Raw genomic sequence first — 15,501 nt, 5'->3', positions numbered from 1 at the left:
GCAAGGTTCCTTTGGGTGCCTTGACCCTCCTGGGAGAGTGGCTTGGACTTGTCGTGGCCTTGGGGGAGGCTGGCCCTTCGGGCTCTCTTAGCCTTTGTAAGGTTTCTTAAAAAACCAGAATATGTCCATGAAAAATTAAAATTCAGGGGATTTCACATAGATTTCAGATTCTAGCTTTTCTTGGGGAAAAAAATGACAATACTAAGAATGTAGCCCTATATGGCAGGTGTTGGCTGGAGCTGGGCTGGGGCCCCTGGCCCGGGGCATTCAGATTCACAGCCACTCCCTGGGTGCCTGGGAGAAACTGATATCCCCTCATTTTAGTTTAGTTTTCCCATAAAAAAACCCATGGTTTCCCATCAGTCCAGTGCCCGGCCATACAGAAGCCAACCTGGTGGAGCTGCTGTGTTTCCTTTCCTCTCCTCCCAATGCCATTCGGGATGTTGCTGCTAGAACAGTCCTTCAGATGCAACACTCTAACCAACATAGTGGAAGGGTCAAGTGCTGCCAGGAATCTCCAGTACTCAACTTGGATGGATGGACTCAAGTACTCAGTATTCAAAGGATGCTATTGTATAGATCCTAAGAGGCCACCTGTGAATTCCCAGTTTGTTAGAGGCCAGCTTCAATGACGATCTTTGACATTACTGCTACATGATACAATCCAGTTGCTTCTGCTGAATTCACATCTCCGGAGCAGACCTTCTCCCAAACTCAAGACTCAAGTGTGTACGTGCAACTCAATGGCTGCACTGGGATGCCCAAATCACATCTTGGACCCAGTCTGTCTGAACTTGAGCCCCTGCTCTCTGCTCCCAAACCTGCACCACCCACAGCCCTCAAAGCTCAACCCATCCTCTCTCCCAGCCACATCCACGTTGTCAGGACGCCCCACGGGCCCTGTCTGCAGCTAGAAACTTCTAGAAACCTAGTCTCCTGGCTCTCCACCTCCCTTCATTCGGTCCCCGACTCAGCACCTAAATCAGGTCAAGTCCTCCCCTGCTCTAGAGCCTACAGTGGCTCCCCATTTCACTCAGAGTAATGGCCTCGTGGTGACCACCACAGCTCTGAGTGACCTGGCCCTCCCCCCGCCCCCATACTCAAGCCCCCTCAGCCTGTGTGCCCTGCTGCCTGCAGCACCTGGCTCTTCTGTGAACACACCACCCACGGGTCTCACCACGCCGGTGCCCGGAGCATAGCATCACCCTGGAGCTCCACACTTGCCTGTTCTGCTCTTGCCTGTTCTTCCAGAACATGTTCTGACATCTAACACTCTATTTTGTTTATTATTCCCCTGGCTGCTTGTCCTGCTTTACAAGGGTGGGGTTCTCAATATCTCTCGTCACTGCTGGGTCCCCAGTGCCGAGGACAGAACCTGGCACGGTGGCACTCCAGAAATATTTGCCGAGGGGATGAAAGTCAATAGGTAAAAGCCTCTTTAAGCATTCCAATAGAAACATTTCGAGCAGTTCTATTTTTAAATGGAGTATTTTTTGGGTGCCTGGGTGGCTCAGTTGGTTAAGCGACTGCCTTCGGCTCAGGTCATGATCTTGGAGTCCCGGGATCGAGTCCCGCATCGGGCTCCCTGCTCAGCAGGGAGTCTGCTTCTCCCTCTGACCCTCCCCCCCATGTACTCTCTCTCTCTCTCTCTCTCATTCTCTCGCAAAATAAATAATAAATCTTTAAAAAAATGGAGTTTTTTTTTCTAATATTGAAAAAATCCACACATAAGTAATTGAGAGGGTGTTACAGTGACCCCTGTGTGTCCATTACCTGGCCTTGGCAATCGTGAATTGATGGCCAATGTTGTTTCATCTACATCCCCACCCACTGCCCAGATGATTAGGAAGCAAATTCAAGTCATCACTTCGTTTTATCTGCAGATAGTTTAGTATGCTTTTCTTTTTCTGCTGCATAGCCCTCTGTTGGGTGAGCGTACCGTAATTTATTTTATTCAGCCAGTCTTATTGGGTTCTGTTATAAAACCAATTGTCCTTTCCTTGGAACTTCTGGAATCGACCGCAGCATTGCAATGCTTTTTTCTTAAACTGAGGTGTAAAGTCTTTGCAATTCTTCTTACCTGTGGAAAAACAAAACAAAATAAAGTAAAATATTCCCAAGCACCCATCTGTCTCCATGATAGCATATATTATTCCGCTTAGGTACTTTGTTAGAGTGTTAATTGTTTACAACTTTTTATTCAGATACGATTTCAAATTTAAAGTTGCAAGAATAGTACAAATGATCCTCCATATACCCTCCAGCCCCACTTACTGGCTGTTAACATTTTGTCCCAGTTGATTGAGTGACTGATTGATTTTTTTTTTTTTTAAAGTAAGCTTCAGGCCCAATGTGGAGCTTGAACTCATGACGCCAAGATCAAGAATCACATGCTCAACCGACTGAGACAGCCAGGCGCCCCTTGTTCCCACTGATTTATATTTGTACTCTGTGTGTGTGTGTGTTTTACTCATTTGAAATTAAGTTGCAGACATCAACTTTACCTTTACCCCTGAACACTGCAGTGTGTATCTCCTAAGAGTGGGGCATTCATTTTCCATTAGCACAGCACACTTAGGAAATTCAGGAGCGTTAGCATTACTACAATACTATTGTCTACACCACACACTATATTGGGGTTTCTGCACTTGCCGCAGTAACGTCCTGCACTCCAGTGTCCCCCCGCCCAGGATCCAGTGCCAGGACCGACGCTGCACTCTGTTGCCATGTCTGCCTAGTGTCCTCTAATTTGGAATCCCTCTCCAGGCTTTTTTTTTTTTCTTTGTTTTGCATGACCTTGACATTTTTGGAGAGTACAGGCCAGTTGTTTTATAGAATGTTCCTCAATTCGGGGCCAATAGATTTTGAGCTGCAATCCAAGAACGCAATCTAAAGGCACACCCCTTGTTTCCCGCCCCCGCAGGACCCGGAAGCCGCCGAGAGAGACCCCTCTCAGCCACCCGAAAACCCGTGCACGAGGCTGAGGACCGAGAGGAAGATGCCTCAGCCGTGCTCAGGGCCATCCAGGTGGAGAACGAAGCCCTGCAGAGGGTGCTCCTCAGCAGAAAGGCTGAGCCCCCCACCAGCCCACTGCAGGTGCGTTCAGGGGCAGAGGGGAGGGACAAGAGAGGAGGCTCCTCTGGGACCCGGTGGTTTGTCTGAGCAGCACTTGCAAAGAGAGATGTTATGTAGGCATCCCTGAACTCCATAGCTGCACGTCCAGTGCTTGATGCACAATTGCTCCCTGACCTGCCAAAGTTCCCCGTTTCCTTCCCCTTCTTCTTTGTTTACTTCTGAAAGCCTAAGGTGGATGCCAGTTTGCCTCCAACCCTTGCTGATCTCCCTGCAGGCCCTGGATACCTTAGACCAGGGGCTGCAAACTGGTGGTTCAGAGAAAGAATGGAGTAGACCACAGCCCTGGCTGCTCTGGAAAGACCTCATCCCCCAGAGCACGAGTCCCTCGGGCCTCCGCAGCCCTTAGCGGTCCCTGTTGTCCCGTCCCTGCCCCACTGCACCTGTTCTGGAAACTTCACTGGCCTGGCAGGTGTTTGAGTTTGTGTCCACCGCCTTCAGCTTTGCTCAAGAAGCAGGAGGATACGTGGCAGGGTGGAGAAGAGACCCTTCGGGAGCTGGAGGGTGGATATGCCTCAGGGTGCACATCCCACACCACCACCCGCTCCCCGGCCTCTAGCACAGGCTGCCCTTTGGGGCATTCTTCGAGCGGTACCTGTTGTCTGTCTTCTTGGAGCTCAGTCCTTTGCCGCTGACGTTTGTGTCTATGGGATCTCATGATGGGGCCCGCGCCTCTGTGCCCTCATCTGCCCGTGCAGAGTATATAGTGGATGGTTTTATTCTGACCTCAGATCATGTGATTTCATCATTCTAGGACGAGGAGGGACCAGCAGCAAAATTGTGGACCAGTCTACTGAAGCGGAAGGAAGGGAGCCCTGAGGTTGGTGAAGGCTTGAGCAGAACAACAAAGCCCTGTATCCACTATCCCCAACGGCACCTAGGAGCCTCCAGAGGGCTTCCCCCCTGTGATCCCTGAGCACGGTGTCATTCTGTCCATTTCACGGATGGGGAAACCCGAGTTGGAATAACTTGCCTAAGGTTCTGAGTGGAAGCCAGAACTCACCTAGGCCTGGGGACTCCAATTCCCTGTTACATTTCTATTTCCTGATAAGGCAGCACAAAAACAGATCTTAGGATCCTGAATAAATAAATTATGACCTACCTAGGTCAGTTAGGCCTCTCTCAGCAAAGACAGCCCCAACGAGTTCAGACGTGAACGAATACAACGCCCAGAAACGTCTTTGTTAGATTGTACATAGGTCTGGGTCATGTGCTCAGAATACAGAGGTGGCTAAGTCAGATCAGATTAGCCCCTGGCCTCAGGGAGCTTGCAAACGACAAGCAAATAAAGCCATAAATACAGCAGGTGACTTCAGAGAGAGATGACAGTAAAAGATTGTAGTTGGTGGCTATTCTCTAAAAGAGTGGTCCGAGGAAGCCCCTTGGAGGGTCCCATTTGAGCCGAGCCCTGTGTCTTAGGGAACCAGCCAGCAACACGGAACGGCAGGTAGAAGGGACAGGGGAGTGCTGTGAAGTGGGAGCGAGCCCAGCCTGGTCCAGGAGCGGAAAGAAGCCTGACTGGTGGTGGGGATGGGGGGCACCAAAGGGTAGGGGACAGACAGTGGGGAAGGGAGGAGGGAGTGCCCCAGAGCACCGTCATGGTTGCCTTTGTCCCACCTGCTTGTTCTGTTCTTTCTGTCGCCAGCTGACATTTCTGGTCGGTCTGTGGTACTGCCCACCGCATAGGCGCGCTATCCAGATGACCTGACCCCAGACCCGCAGAGCTTCCAATGACTAAAATCATTTGCAGATAGAGAGCAGAGCACATTTCTAGTTTAGAAGATAAATGTCAAAGGAGGAGGATTAAAAATGAAAAGGCCCTAAGGATGTCACTGGAATCCTTCCATGGAGTCTGGTTACTTTGTAGCAGAGCAGGGGTGTGACCAAGAAGGGGAGAGGTTTTGATGAGAGAAATTTTTCAGTAGCTGATTGAAGAGATCGATTGCTGGCACCCCCCGGATCATAAGAAACAGAGATATCTGTCCCTTTGCAGAGATCGTGGTGGGGGATCCTGGATCTCATCAGCCTCTCTGTCCCTCTTCCTCCTTAATAAGCGTTTCCATCCTCCACAGCTTCCTACCGCCGCCACGGCCACCAGCACAACCAGCATGGCCAGCCCGCAGGAGCCGTCCGGGGCAGCAGGGGGAGCTCGAGCCGTCAGTGAAGCCATTGACAGAATTGGCCTTTTGGGGAGCAGGTACCTACCGAGGCGGCTTCAACACAAAACCAGAACCCCATAGCAATGCAGCCATGAGGATCCTGTTAACCGAGGCTTCTCTTTGCTCCTCCTTATGTTATCCCAGGCCGCGTAAAGCTACTCCCTTAGCCCATACCCTCCCAACCCCTCCGGCCCTAAAGCGCCAAACTGACTCGATGTCTTTCCAGCTGATGTGTCTTTGCTGGTTCGGTTCCGTCCACCCTGTGTAAGACTTCATCGCGCCCCCCCCACAGGGGCTTCCACCAGAGGACCCTGTGCAGCAGACAGTGGTGAACTCACTGTCGGCGGTGGTTGTGGGGGGGTCGTGGAGAGGGGGAGAGTGGCCCAAACCGGTGTCCTTTCCACCTCTGTTTTCTGCTAAGCTTGTTCAAACGCAGCTTTCGGTTCCATTAACGTGTGGGAGCAGCTACTGGAACTGTCAGGTCTTCTCTTCGAAACAAAGTCTCCCCTCTAGTCTTGAGGCAAAGTTGATCTTCGGAAAGATGCACCAGGTGGAGCCGATAGTTATAAGCACGCATTGGCACCCATGTGCTGGGCACCGTGGTGTCTGCAGGGCGAGAGGGCATGCCAGGCACTGAGCGGAGGCCCTGGCCTGGGACCACGCGCTTTTTCAGTGCTAGGCATCCCTCTAAGAGTCTGCAGACCCCAGACTGGAAACCAGGGCTGTGTACCCTGGCGGCCATGAGTAAGAACCCACAGGTTCCTCTACACGGGAAAGGCCTGGTGCCTGAGGATATCTTACATCTGATACGGTTCTGTTTACGGGCAGCACACACATCACCCAATGCTTCTTTCTTCATCCTCAAGATCCTTGGTGCTCTGGGGTCTTGAGGGTACTCTGCCTTAAACAGCACATGTGGGGTGCGTTTGCAAACCCCAGAAACAGGAGGCATGAAGTAGGTCCCTAGGCCAGGAGTAGCAGAGGTGTTTAGCAAAGGGCCGGATAGCGAATACTTCAGGCTTTTCACTTTACTTGTTGGTTGGTTGGTTTTAACAACCCTTCGAAAGGTAGAAGCCATTCTCAGCCTGCAGGCTCTGGCAGGCCGCACTCTGCCACCCTCTTCACCAGCTCGGCCATCTCACTGGTCTGCCGCCAGCTTGCCCCAAACAGTTTCCTCCACTTGGCTCCTCTCTCATCACCAGTTGTCCGGTTATTATAAAAGGAGGGGTGGCGGGGGGGACAGCCTGTGTGCACCTTTGAGCGGTATGCGGGGCGGGTACTCTCTTCTCAACCGCGACTTCTTCTGAGCTAGAAAAGTCAGTGCGGTCGCCTTGATGGGCCTGCTCTCTGGTGTGAACCCTCTGTCACTGCCCGTTGGCTAAACCAAAATCCCCTTTCAGGCAGCAGCAAAGGCTTCTGAAAGTGCTCCAGGCCATCGAAAGCGACTCTGCCCGGCTCAGCACCCTTGCTTCACCAATGAAGGAGCCCGTGCCAGACCCAGAGGTGAGAACGTTGACTTACAGGGATTTCTAGATGCATTCAGCGTCTCACCTGAAAGCCGAGGGAGGAGGGGCCCCTCGGTGCCACGATCTCTGTGTGAGGGGGAGGGTCGACAGCCATAAACTGAACGTTCTCTGCCCAAGTCTCCATCCCCCTCCCACCCAGCCCCCAGACAGGCCTGGGGTGGGGTCAGGGGTAGCCGCGGAGAGAAGCCTGTCTGCACAAGAGGCAATATAAATAGCATGTGAGCCCAGAGGAAAATGTCCAGCATCGCTGGTCATTAAGAAGTGCAGATTAGAGCAAACTTAATGTCCCACTTGATATCTGAGCTCCAGAATTTTTTTTGAAGATGTTATTTATTTATTTATTTGTCAGAGAGAAAGAGAGAAAGCACAAGCAGGGGGAGCATCAGGCAGTGGGAGAAGCAGGCTCCCCGCTGAGCAGGGAGCCCGATGCAGGACTGGATCCCAGCACCCTGGGATCATGACCTGAGCTGAAGGCAGAAGCTTAACCGAATGAGCCACCCAGGCGCCCCTCCCAGATTCTTTTTGATGATAACCTCTAGGACTGGCAAGGTCACACACAGCAGGCTTATCCTGCTGGCAGCAATGGAAATGGGTGGGACTCTCGAAAAGCAGAAAGGCCAGGCCTCCCAGCGCAGCGATCCCGCTTCCTCACCCTAAGGAAATCACTCAACAGAAAGCAAAAGCTACAGGCACAAAGCTGTCTGTTGCAGAATGATCGGAAGTAGGGAAGAATAAGGAAGAAAAAAAGAACCAGAAAGAACATGAATGTCTCACGATAACGGAGTTCATCGGGAAGGCCTGACATACGAGCACAATGCAGTGGTATAAAAGGAGGGGAATTACCATTATGGCGATTATGCAGGATGAAAATGGCGAGGATACAGAGTTAACTGCAAAAGGTGATGTTAATGTCCATTGAGTCCAGTGTGAGAGTGGGACTGTGCAAAGCCACGGCCGTGTGACATGTCGACACAGCAGAGCCGTGAACCAAAAGGCCAAGGTGGCCTCCGGGTGGAAGGGTAACGGGGATTCGCATTTCTTTTGTGTTGGAAGGTGTGTGTCTGGCACATCCTTCTCAGCCTTCCTTTGCCCAAGGCGCTCGATCGGCCATGTAAGCCCTCCCAGAGCCGCACATAAAACTCCCATGACAGCAGAAAGACCCCCACGCCAGCCTAGACCGGAGTTCCGGCTTCAAGTCTGGTGCCGTCATTTAGAGGGCACATGACCTTAGACAACGTCTTAAGCTCTCTGATCCTGGGAGTGTGCGGCTGTCACACTGGGTAAATAATCCACAACCACGGGCTGCCATGAGGCTAGAATAGAAGAGTTTTGTGAGGGTAGGCACCTCAGTGCCTGGCACACAGCGAGGAGGAGCTAGCAAATTATCAGTTGAAAGTTTGACGTCTAGAAAAATCGAGAAAATTCAAAACTTTACCGCCCCCCCACGTCCCCTGCATGGAATAGTTGCTTTCTTAGCCATGAAGATCCTAAGTGTGATAAAACTTGAGCCACATTAAAAAGAGCCTGGATTGATCGAGTCTCCTTATAGCAAACAGAAAACCCAGGGCAAATTGAATTATCCAACAAAGGGAAGGAAATGATAGACCCTTGTAATAAATGCCACAGCTGACCAGGTAGAGCTTAATCCAGCAGCTCACGCTGTGTCTCCACCATCTCAGCTCTGTCCCCACCTCAGCCCCCAGGCCCGGCTCTGCTGCCTCCCTGGGACCCCTCAGTAGCTCCAGTAGTCCCCACCTCTTGACCTCATCCCCTCAAGCCCTATAGTCAGGAGAGAAGAGCATTTCTTCCACGCACAGACCTGAGAGTGGGTCACATGCCCGTCACTGAGCCACCCCCTCCTGGTGGCTCAGGGGACCAGCCACACTGCTTCATTGGACCAGTCAGGCTCCTCCTCGGGGTGGGAAGGGGTCCATCCCCCTCTAGGACCACCCTCATGGCTGAGGAAAGAGAAGGGGTGACTTCCCACAGGAAAATTAGACGTTCTTGGTGAGAGAGGGGGAGGGGGCCGTGAACACTGGAGACCAGGAGCTGCCCAACCAGCGTTTACCTTGGACGCCCACAAGGGATCCTAAAGCAAGCGATTCAGAAGCGGCTGAAGCCATCGAATCGCAACACTGGCAAGTTGTGACACTTCCTTAGCTAATAGACCCTTCAGCTTCTTCATTTCCAAGTCCCGCTGCAGGACTTCACACGTTTTAAATTGCATGGGGTGTGAGATCCAGCAGCCCCTCTGCAAGGCAGCTTGCCACCCATCTGGGCCTCCTCCCTGTGGTTTCTGCTGAGGCCTCTCCTCCCTGCTGCCACCAGCCAAGGTGAACGGTGCCACCTCCTCCCGCCTCCCACCCCCCTCACCTGGCAGTGCAGCACCCCTCACCAGCCCCAGCTCATCTGCCTCCCAGTCGCGGGGGGCTGAGGGTCCTCCTTGTCCTGCACACCTGGGACTCAGGCCCAGGGGAGCAGAGAGGGCCTGGCTAGGGCCACATGCAGCCCCGCGGCAAAGGAGAAGGACGCAGCGGGCTCTGCTAATAAAAGCCGGCCCTGTGTTCCTTCTGAGAGCTGAGAGCTGACCTCCCTCCCTCCCTCCCCATCCCCATCCCCATCGTAGCAATCAAGGCGTTTCCAAACACACGCGGCAAGCGATAGCACGTCTCGCTGGCTATTAATTAAAAAAATAAGTAGGGAACAGTTGCTGTTCATTTGCTCAACTCCCTGCTCACAGAACCATTGCAGATTACCAGTGCTAATTAACAGAGGGCATGTGCACGCGGGGAATGCACCATTTTATGAGCAACTGATCCATGGCGACCAGCACTGCAGTCAGGGCCCGAAGGGGCCTCAGGAGGCCATTCCGCAGCATGGCTGTTTATTGATGGCATTCACGCAGCCTGGGACCAGGCAGCCTACCCACGAAGGAGGCAGCACTCAAATCAGCGAGGGGAAAAATGGCTGGAAGTGGACCCTTAGGGAGCGCATGGGGGGGCCAGGACGCATGACAGGGCCTTCCCCGGTGTCTGTACCTGTCTTAGTCTCCGTGACAGGATTGCCAGAGAGCTGGTGTCATCATGTCCTGTTTCCCAACCAGGCTGAGGAACGTCAGGTGGCTTGGCCTGGGTCGTTTGTTACTGACCGAATTCATTTGCTAGGGCGGCCGTAACCACGCACTGCAGATGGGGTGACCTAAGCCACAGAGATGTATTTTCTCACAGTTCTGCGGGCTGAAGTCCAAGATCAAGGTGTCAGCAGGTGTGGTTTCTGCCAAGGCCTCTCCTCCTGCCTTGCAGATGGCCGTCCTCCAGCTGTGTCCTCACGCAGTCTTTCTCTGAGCATGCACACCCCTGGTGTGTCTCTTGAACAGCTCTCCCCTTTTTGTAAGGACATGGGTCAGACTGGATTTGGGCCCACCCTCACGGCCTCCTTTTACCTTAGTTACCTCTTTAAAGTCCCTGTCTCCAAGTAATAGTTACATTCTGAGGCACTGGGGTTAGGGTGTTAGCATCTGAATTTTCGGGGGACATAATTTAGCCTGTAATACCTTCCCCAATTCACGAACGTGCGGGAATGGGGGAGAGAAGAGCACGTTCAGGCAGAATCTGATGCCTTTTAGACATTTTTTGTGATTTGCAGACTCTTACGGAAAATACTAACTGCTGGGGTTTCACAGTAACTGTGGTTTTTTTTAAGATTTTATTTATTTGAGAGAGAGAGTGTGAGAGAGAGCACAAGCCGGTGGGGGGGGGGGGGCAGAGGGCGAGGGAGAAGCAGGCTCCCCCCTGAGCAGGGAGCCCAAAGCGGGGCTCGATCCCAGAACCCTGGGATCATGACCTGGGCCAAAGGTAGACGCTTAACCAACTGAGCCACCCAGGCGCCCCCAGTAACTATGTTTTAATTCCTTTACAAATAGGAGCTCTTTTAATCTTGGTAATAACCATATGTAATGGGTGCTATTCCTACCCTCCTTGTACGGATGGGGAAACTGAGGCCCTGAGTGGCTAAAATAACTTGTTGCTTAGTGGTAACCTGAATCCAGCCTATCTGTCCTGTTTTGATTCTTTGCCATTCTTTTTCTCTTCATTAAGGCCAAATTGAGAACAAAAGGCGGAGACATCAAAGATGCCATCTATGTGACCTTGGAAATCCTGTCCAACTGGGGCCACGCGTCCCAGGTGGGGCTCACGGAAGTGGAGTTCTTTGACCTGCACAACACAAAGCTTTATGTGTCGCCCCATGACGTGGATATCCGGACCACGGACACACCCGGGGACCTGGGCCACCTGGTCAATCGGAACTTAGCTGTAAGTGGAGGCGGTACCGGAGTGAGACTTGCCCTTGTGTTTTGATGCATTTTCTCTGCCCACGATAGGCAGTGCTGCAAACGTAACTGTAGAAGCTTAGCACCATGCCTGGCTCTTCCAAAGGGCCCCCAAAACATCATTTCTTACTGTATTTGTTATTGTTATTAGATTAAGAAGTAGATACTGTTCCCATTTAAAGACGAGGAAACAAGGAAGGGGAGCTTTAAAATCCTCAATTCTAGAGACCCACGTTCTGGTCTTGACTCTGTAGCCTTCAGGAACTTACTTGCCTTCTCTGAGAATCAGCTTCTCTGCCTCCTGTAAAATAGAACTGGAGGGCGGGGATAGTCCATAGAATTCTTGTTTGTCGGCAAAAGAAACGGGAGTCTGGCTCACTTCCACAAATTTCTAACAAAGGAACTTTGTTGCAAGTCTTTGGGTATCTGGTAGGTTGACTGCCCCGCAGGCCAGAAAGGGCAGCCCCCACGGTCATGTTGGGGGTCTAGGTGGCATCCAGGATGCATGGGCACCAAGGATGTGGTCTTTTTTGGGGAATGGGAGGCAGTGGTTGTTCGTTGGGGGGGTGGGAGGCAGTGGTGGTTCTTTGGTTTGCCATCCTGTCGCTCTGCTGGAGACCCACCGTCCCAGGAGAGGAAGGGCTGCTGGCCAGCCTGGCTAGGAAGGTGGGCACCTTAATGCCGGTTACACTGAGATGCCGCAGTGGGGCAGGGAGGGAATTCTCCCTGGAGAAGTTCAGCGTTGTTACCAAAAGGAAGGCAGGGGAGATGCTAGATAGCTGAGAAACACCACCCATCCACAGGGTTAGACTGGGTAGTGACAGCCCTCTAAGATCAACAGCTCTGTGACCTTGAAAGAAACAGGTCCCATAGGTCATGGCTGCTGGGAGGCTCTGGACTTGCCTTTCCTGCTCTGCTTCCTGCTTCAAGTCTGTAGGCGCCCATGTGTGTGCTGCAGGGGCTTAGAGCGGCCCTCACCATCCCACCCCACCCTTGTCCAGAGCAGTGGCATTCTGGAAGCCCGCTGTATACAGAACAGAGCCTACCAGGGCAATAAAAAGCATCATTGGATTTGATCAGGGCCAACTCTCAGGATGATTTTTCCTTTTCCTCTGTTCAGCAGAGGCTGGTGAGCTTTGCCACATGACAGCAGGGAGGAATGGGGCCCATGGTTCTGGTCGGGTCGGGGTTTTAAATTTGGGGCCCCGAGGTTGGGACAAGAGGCAGCCATCTCCCCCTGGGCTGCCAGATCTCTGGGCCCAGCCGTGTGCTGGCTGTATGCCCCCTGCCGCCCTGGCACGGGGTCTCCCCGGTGGTCGTCCTGTTTACTGGGCCTGGGACCGCCAGCACATAACTGCCTCTCAGGACCACCCAGTCTCACTGGGGTCGATTGAAGACCCACAGCACACAGACCAGGGCTGCAGACATCCCTCAGGTGATCCTCACAGGAACCTCGAGTTCCTCTCCACGTCTGCTAAATGGGAAACCACGTCTCAGGGAGGACAGGTGACTTGCCCCAGCCACACGGCCGTGGAGTCAGGGAGCTTGGCTGCAGTCTCACCAGGAGGTATCTGGAAGTGCAGTCAGGGTTTGAAAGAGAAGTCGCTTCAGTGGAAGAGAACGGGGGCTGCCAGAAGATGTGGGGGTGCCCCATGCTTGGTGCAAACCCTCCTCCTGTCTGCGTCCACACCATCTCTCTTATTGGCCTTGCCCATGCCCATGGCTTCAAGATGATTCCAAATGGATACACCAAGGCCCGCCTGCTTCTCTGAATTCCTGACTTGAATGCCTGCCACTTCCTGCTCAACATCTCTCCTCGGATGCCTACTGGACACCTCAGACTTTGGAGATGTAAATCCTAAGGGTTCATTCCCTGGCCCCACCCACATCTCTCCCTCCTGCAACACTCCTGTGCCCAGTCAATGGCACTGTGGTCCTGTCTGCTGCCAAGCCCATCTCCTAAGAGTCTTTCTGAACTTCCCCAACCTCATCCTGCCGCCTTCCAGGACCCCAGCAAGTCCTGCTGATTCTTCCTCCCAAATGGAGCCTGAGTCTGGCCCCTTCTCTCCATTTCCCTGGTGGCCCCCAAGTCTGATCAGTGCGCTGTTCCCTCTCGAGGGCACTATTAAATGGCCTCCTGTCTCATTGTCTTCTCTTCCGGCCCCTTCCGCTCCATTTTCTATTCTGGATCGAAAGTGATCTTTTACAGATGTCAGCCTGCACCCCTCCCCTGCTTAAAGCCCTGGCCATGACTTCCCAGTACACTTAGAAATAAAATCACATGCCCCCTATGGCCTGGGAAGTTGTGAACGGGCTTCCAGCTCCCTCTCTGCCTGCCTCTCACACCCCCTGCCTCACGTACCAGGCTCCAGCAGCCATGGGGCTTCCTTCTGCTACTCGGAAGCTCCAAGCTCATCTCACCTCTGGGCTCTGCCCAGAACATCTGTCCTCCGGAGTTTCGTGTAGCTACCTGCCTTCTCATTCAGACTTCGGCCCAGATACCACTTCCTCAGCAAGCCCTTCCCTGACTGCAGTGTGGAGGAGTCCTGTCTCACGCCACCCCAGAAAATGTCATTTTCTTCAGGGCACTTCTCACATTAAGAAATGATCTTGTTGCTTGATCATTATCTGTCTCCCCTCCGTTAAGCTACACGTTCTTGTCTGTCCTAGCCATCCTATATCCCCAGCATGTAAATGTACAGTATATTTTTTGTACTTTTTATTTGGAAGTCATCATAGAATCACAGGAAATTATAAAAAAATTGTGCAGAGTAGAGAAAAATAATAGAGGGAAATCAATGAAGGCAAAAGTTGGTTTTTTGAAAGGATCGACAAAGTTAGGTTGTTAACTAGGTTTCTTTTTTTTTTATTTTTTTATTGTTATGTTAATCACCGTACATCATTAGTTTTTGATGTAGTGTTCCATGCTTCATTGTTTGTGCATAACACCCAGTGCTCCACGCAGAATGTGCCCTCTTTAATACCCACCACCGGGCTAACCCATCCCCCCAACCCCCTCCCCTCTAGAAACCTCAGTTTGTTTTTCAGAGTCCATCATCTCTCATGGTTCGTCTCCCCCTCTGACTTACTCCCCTTCATTCTTCCCCTCCTGCTATCTTCTTCTTCTTTTTTTTTTCTTAACATATATTGCATTATTTGTTTCAGAAGTACTGATCTGTGATTCAACAGTCTTGCACAATTCACAGCGCTCACCATAGCACATACCCTCCCCAATGTCTGTCACCCAGCCACCCCATCCCTCCCACCCCCCACCACTCCAGCAACCCTCAGTTTGTTTCCTGAGGTTAAAAATTCCTCATATCAGCGAGGTCATATGATACATGTCTTTCTCTGATTGACTTATTTCACTCAGCATAACACCCTCCAGTTCCATCCACGTTGTTGTAAATGGCAAGATCTCATTCATTTTTCTGGCTGCATAATATTCCATTGTGTATAGTTACCACATCTTTTTTATCCATTCATCTGTTGATGGACACCTTGGCTCTTTCCACAGTTTGGCTATTGTGGACATTGCTGCTATAAACATTGGGGTGCACATACCCCTTTGGATCCCTACATTTGTATCTTTGGGGTAAATACCCAGTAGTGCAATTGCTGGATTGTATGGTAGCTCTATTTTCAACTGTTTGAGGAACCTCCATACTGTTTGCCAGAGTGGCTGCAGCAGCTTGCATTCCCACCAACAGTGTAGGAGGGTTCCCCTTTCTCCACATCCCCGCCAACATCTGTCGTTTCCTGACTTGTTAATTTTAGCCATTCTGACGGGTGTGAGGTGGTATCTCATTGAGCTTTTGATTTGGATTTCCCTGATGCCGAGCGATGTGGAGCACTTTTTCATGTGTCTTTTGCCCATTTGGATGTCTTCTTTGGAAAAATGTCTGTTCATGTCTTCTGCCCATTTCTTGATTGGATTATTTGTTCTTTGGGTGTTGAGTTTGATAAGTTCTTTATAGATTTTGGATACTAGCCCTTTATCTGATATGTCATTTGCAAATAGTTTCTCCCATTCTGTCGGTTGTCTTTTGGTTTTGTGGACTGTTTCTTTTGCTGTGCAAAAGCTTTTTATCTTGATGAAATCCCAATAGTTCATTTTTGCCCTTGCTTCCCTTGCCTTTGGCGATGTTTCTAGGAAGAAGTTGCTGTGGCTGAGGTCGAAGAGGTTGCTACCTGTGTTCTCCTTTAGGATTTTGATGGACTCCTGTCTCACGTTTAGGTCTTTCAACCATTTGGAGTCTATTTTTGTGTGTGGTGTAAGGAAATGGTCCAGTTTCATTCTTCTGCATGTGGCTGTCCAATTTTCCCAACACCATTTGTTGAAGAGACTGTCTTT

General features: G+C 51.5%; 1 protein-coding gene across 5 annotated transcripts in view; it reads left to right on the top strand.

Annotated features, from left to right (window-relative positions):
- KATNIP (katanin interacting protein) overlaps positions 1–15,501 on the top strand; it is a 191,256-nt gene that overhangs the window by 109,629 nt on the left and 66,126 nt on the right. For all 5 annotated transcript variants that reach the window (XM_025853742.2, XM_073888100.1, XM_025853741.2 and 2 more), the window contains 5 exons: positions 2,924–3,096; positions 3,887–3,952; positions 5,205–5,329; positions 6,692–6,794; positions 10,915–11,130. In XM_025853742.2, coding sequence (XP_025709527.1) covers positions 2,924–3,096; positions 3,887–3,952; positions 5,205–5,329; positions 6,692–6,794; positions 10,915–11,130 — 683 coding nt within the window. The remainder of the gene's footprint in view (positions 1–2,923; positions 3,097–3,886; positions 3,953–5,204; positions 5,330–6,691; positions 6,795–10,914; positions 11,131–15,501) is intronic.

This window comes from Callorhinus ursinus, unplaced genomic scaffold, assembly GCF_003265705.2.
Source record: "Callorhinus ursinus isolate GAN/ISIS: 27379988/994484 unplaced genomic scaffold, GSC_fseal_2.0 scaffold87, whole genome shotgun sequence".
NCBI classification, from domain to species: Eukaryota; Metazoa; Chordata; class Mammalia; order Carnivora; family Otariidae; genus Callorhinus; species Callorhinus ursinus.
This window is presented reverse-complemented; position numbering and strand designations above follow the sequence as displayed.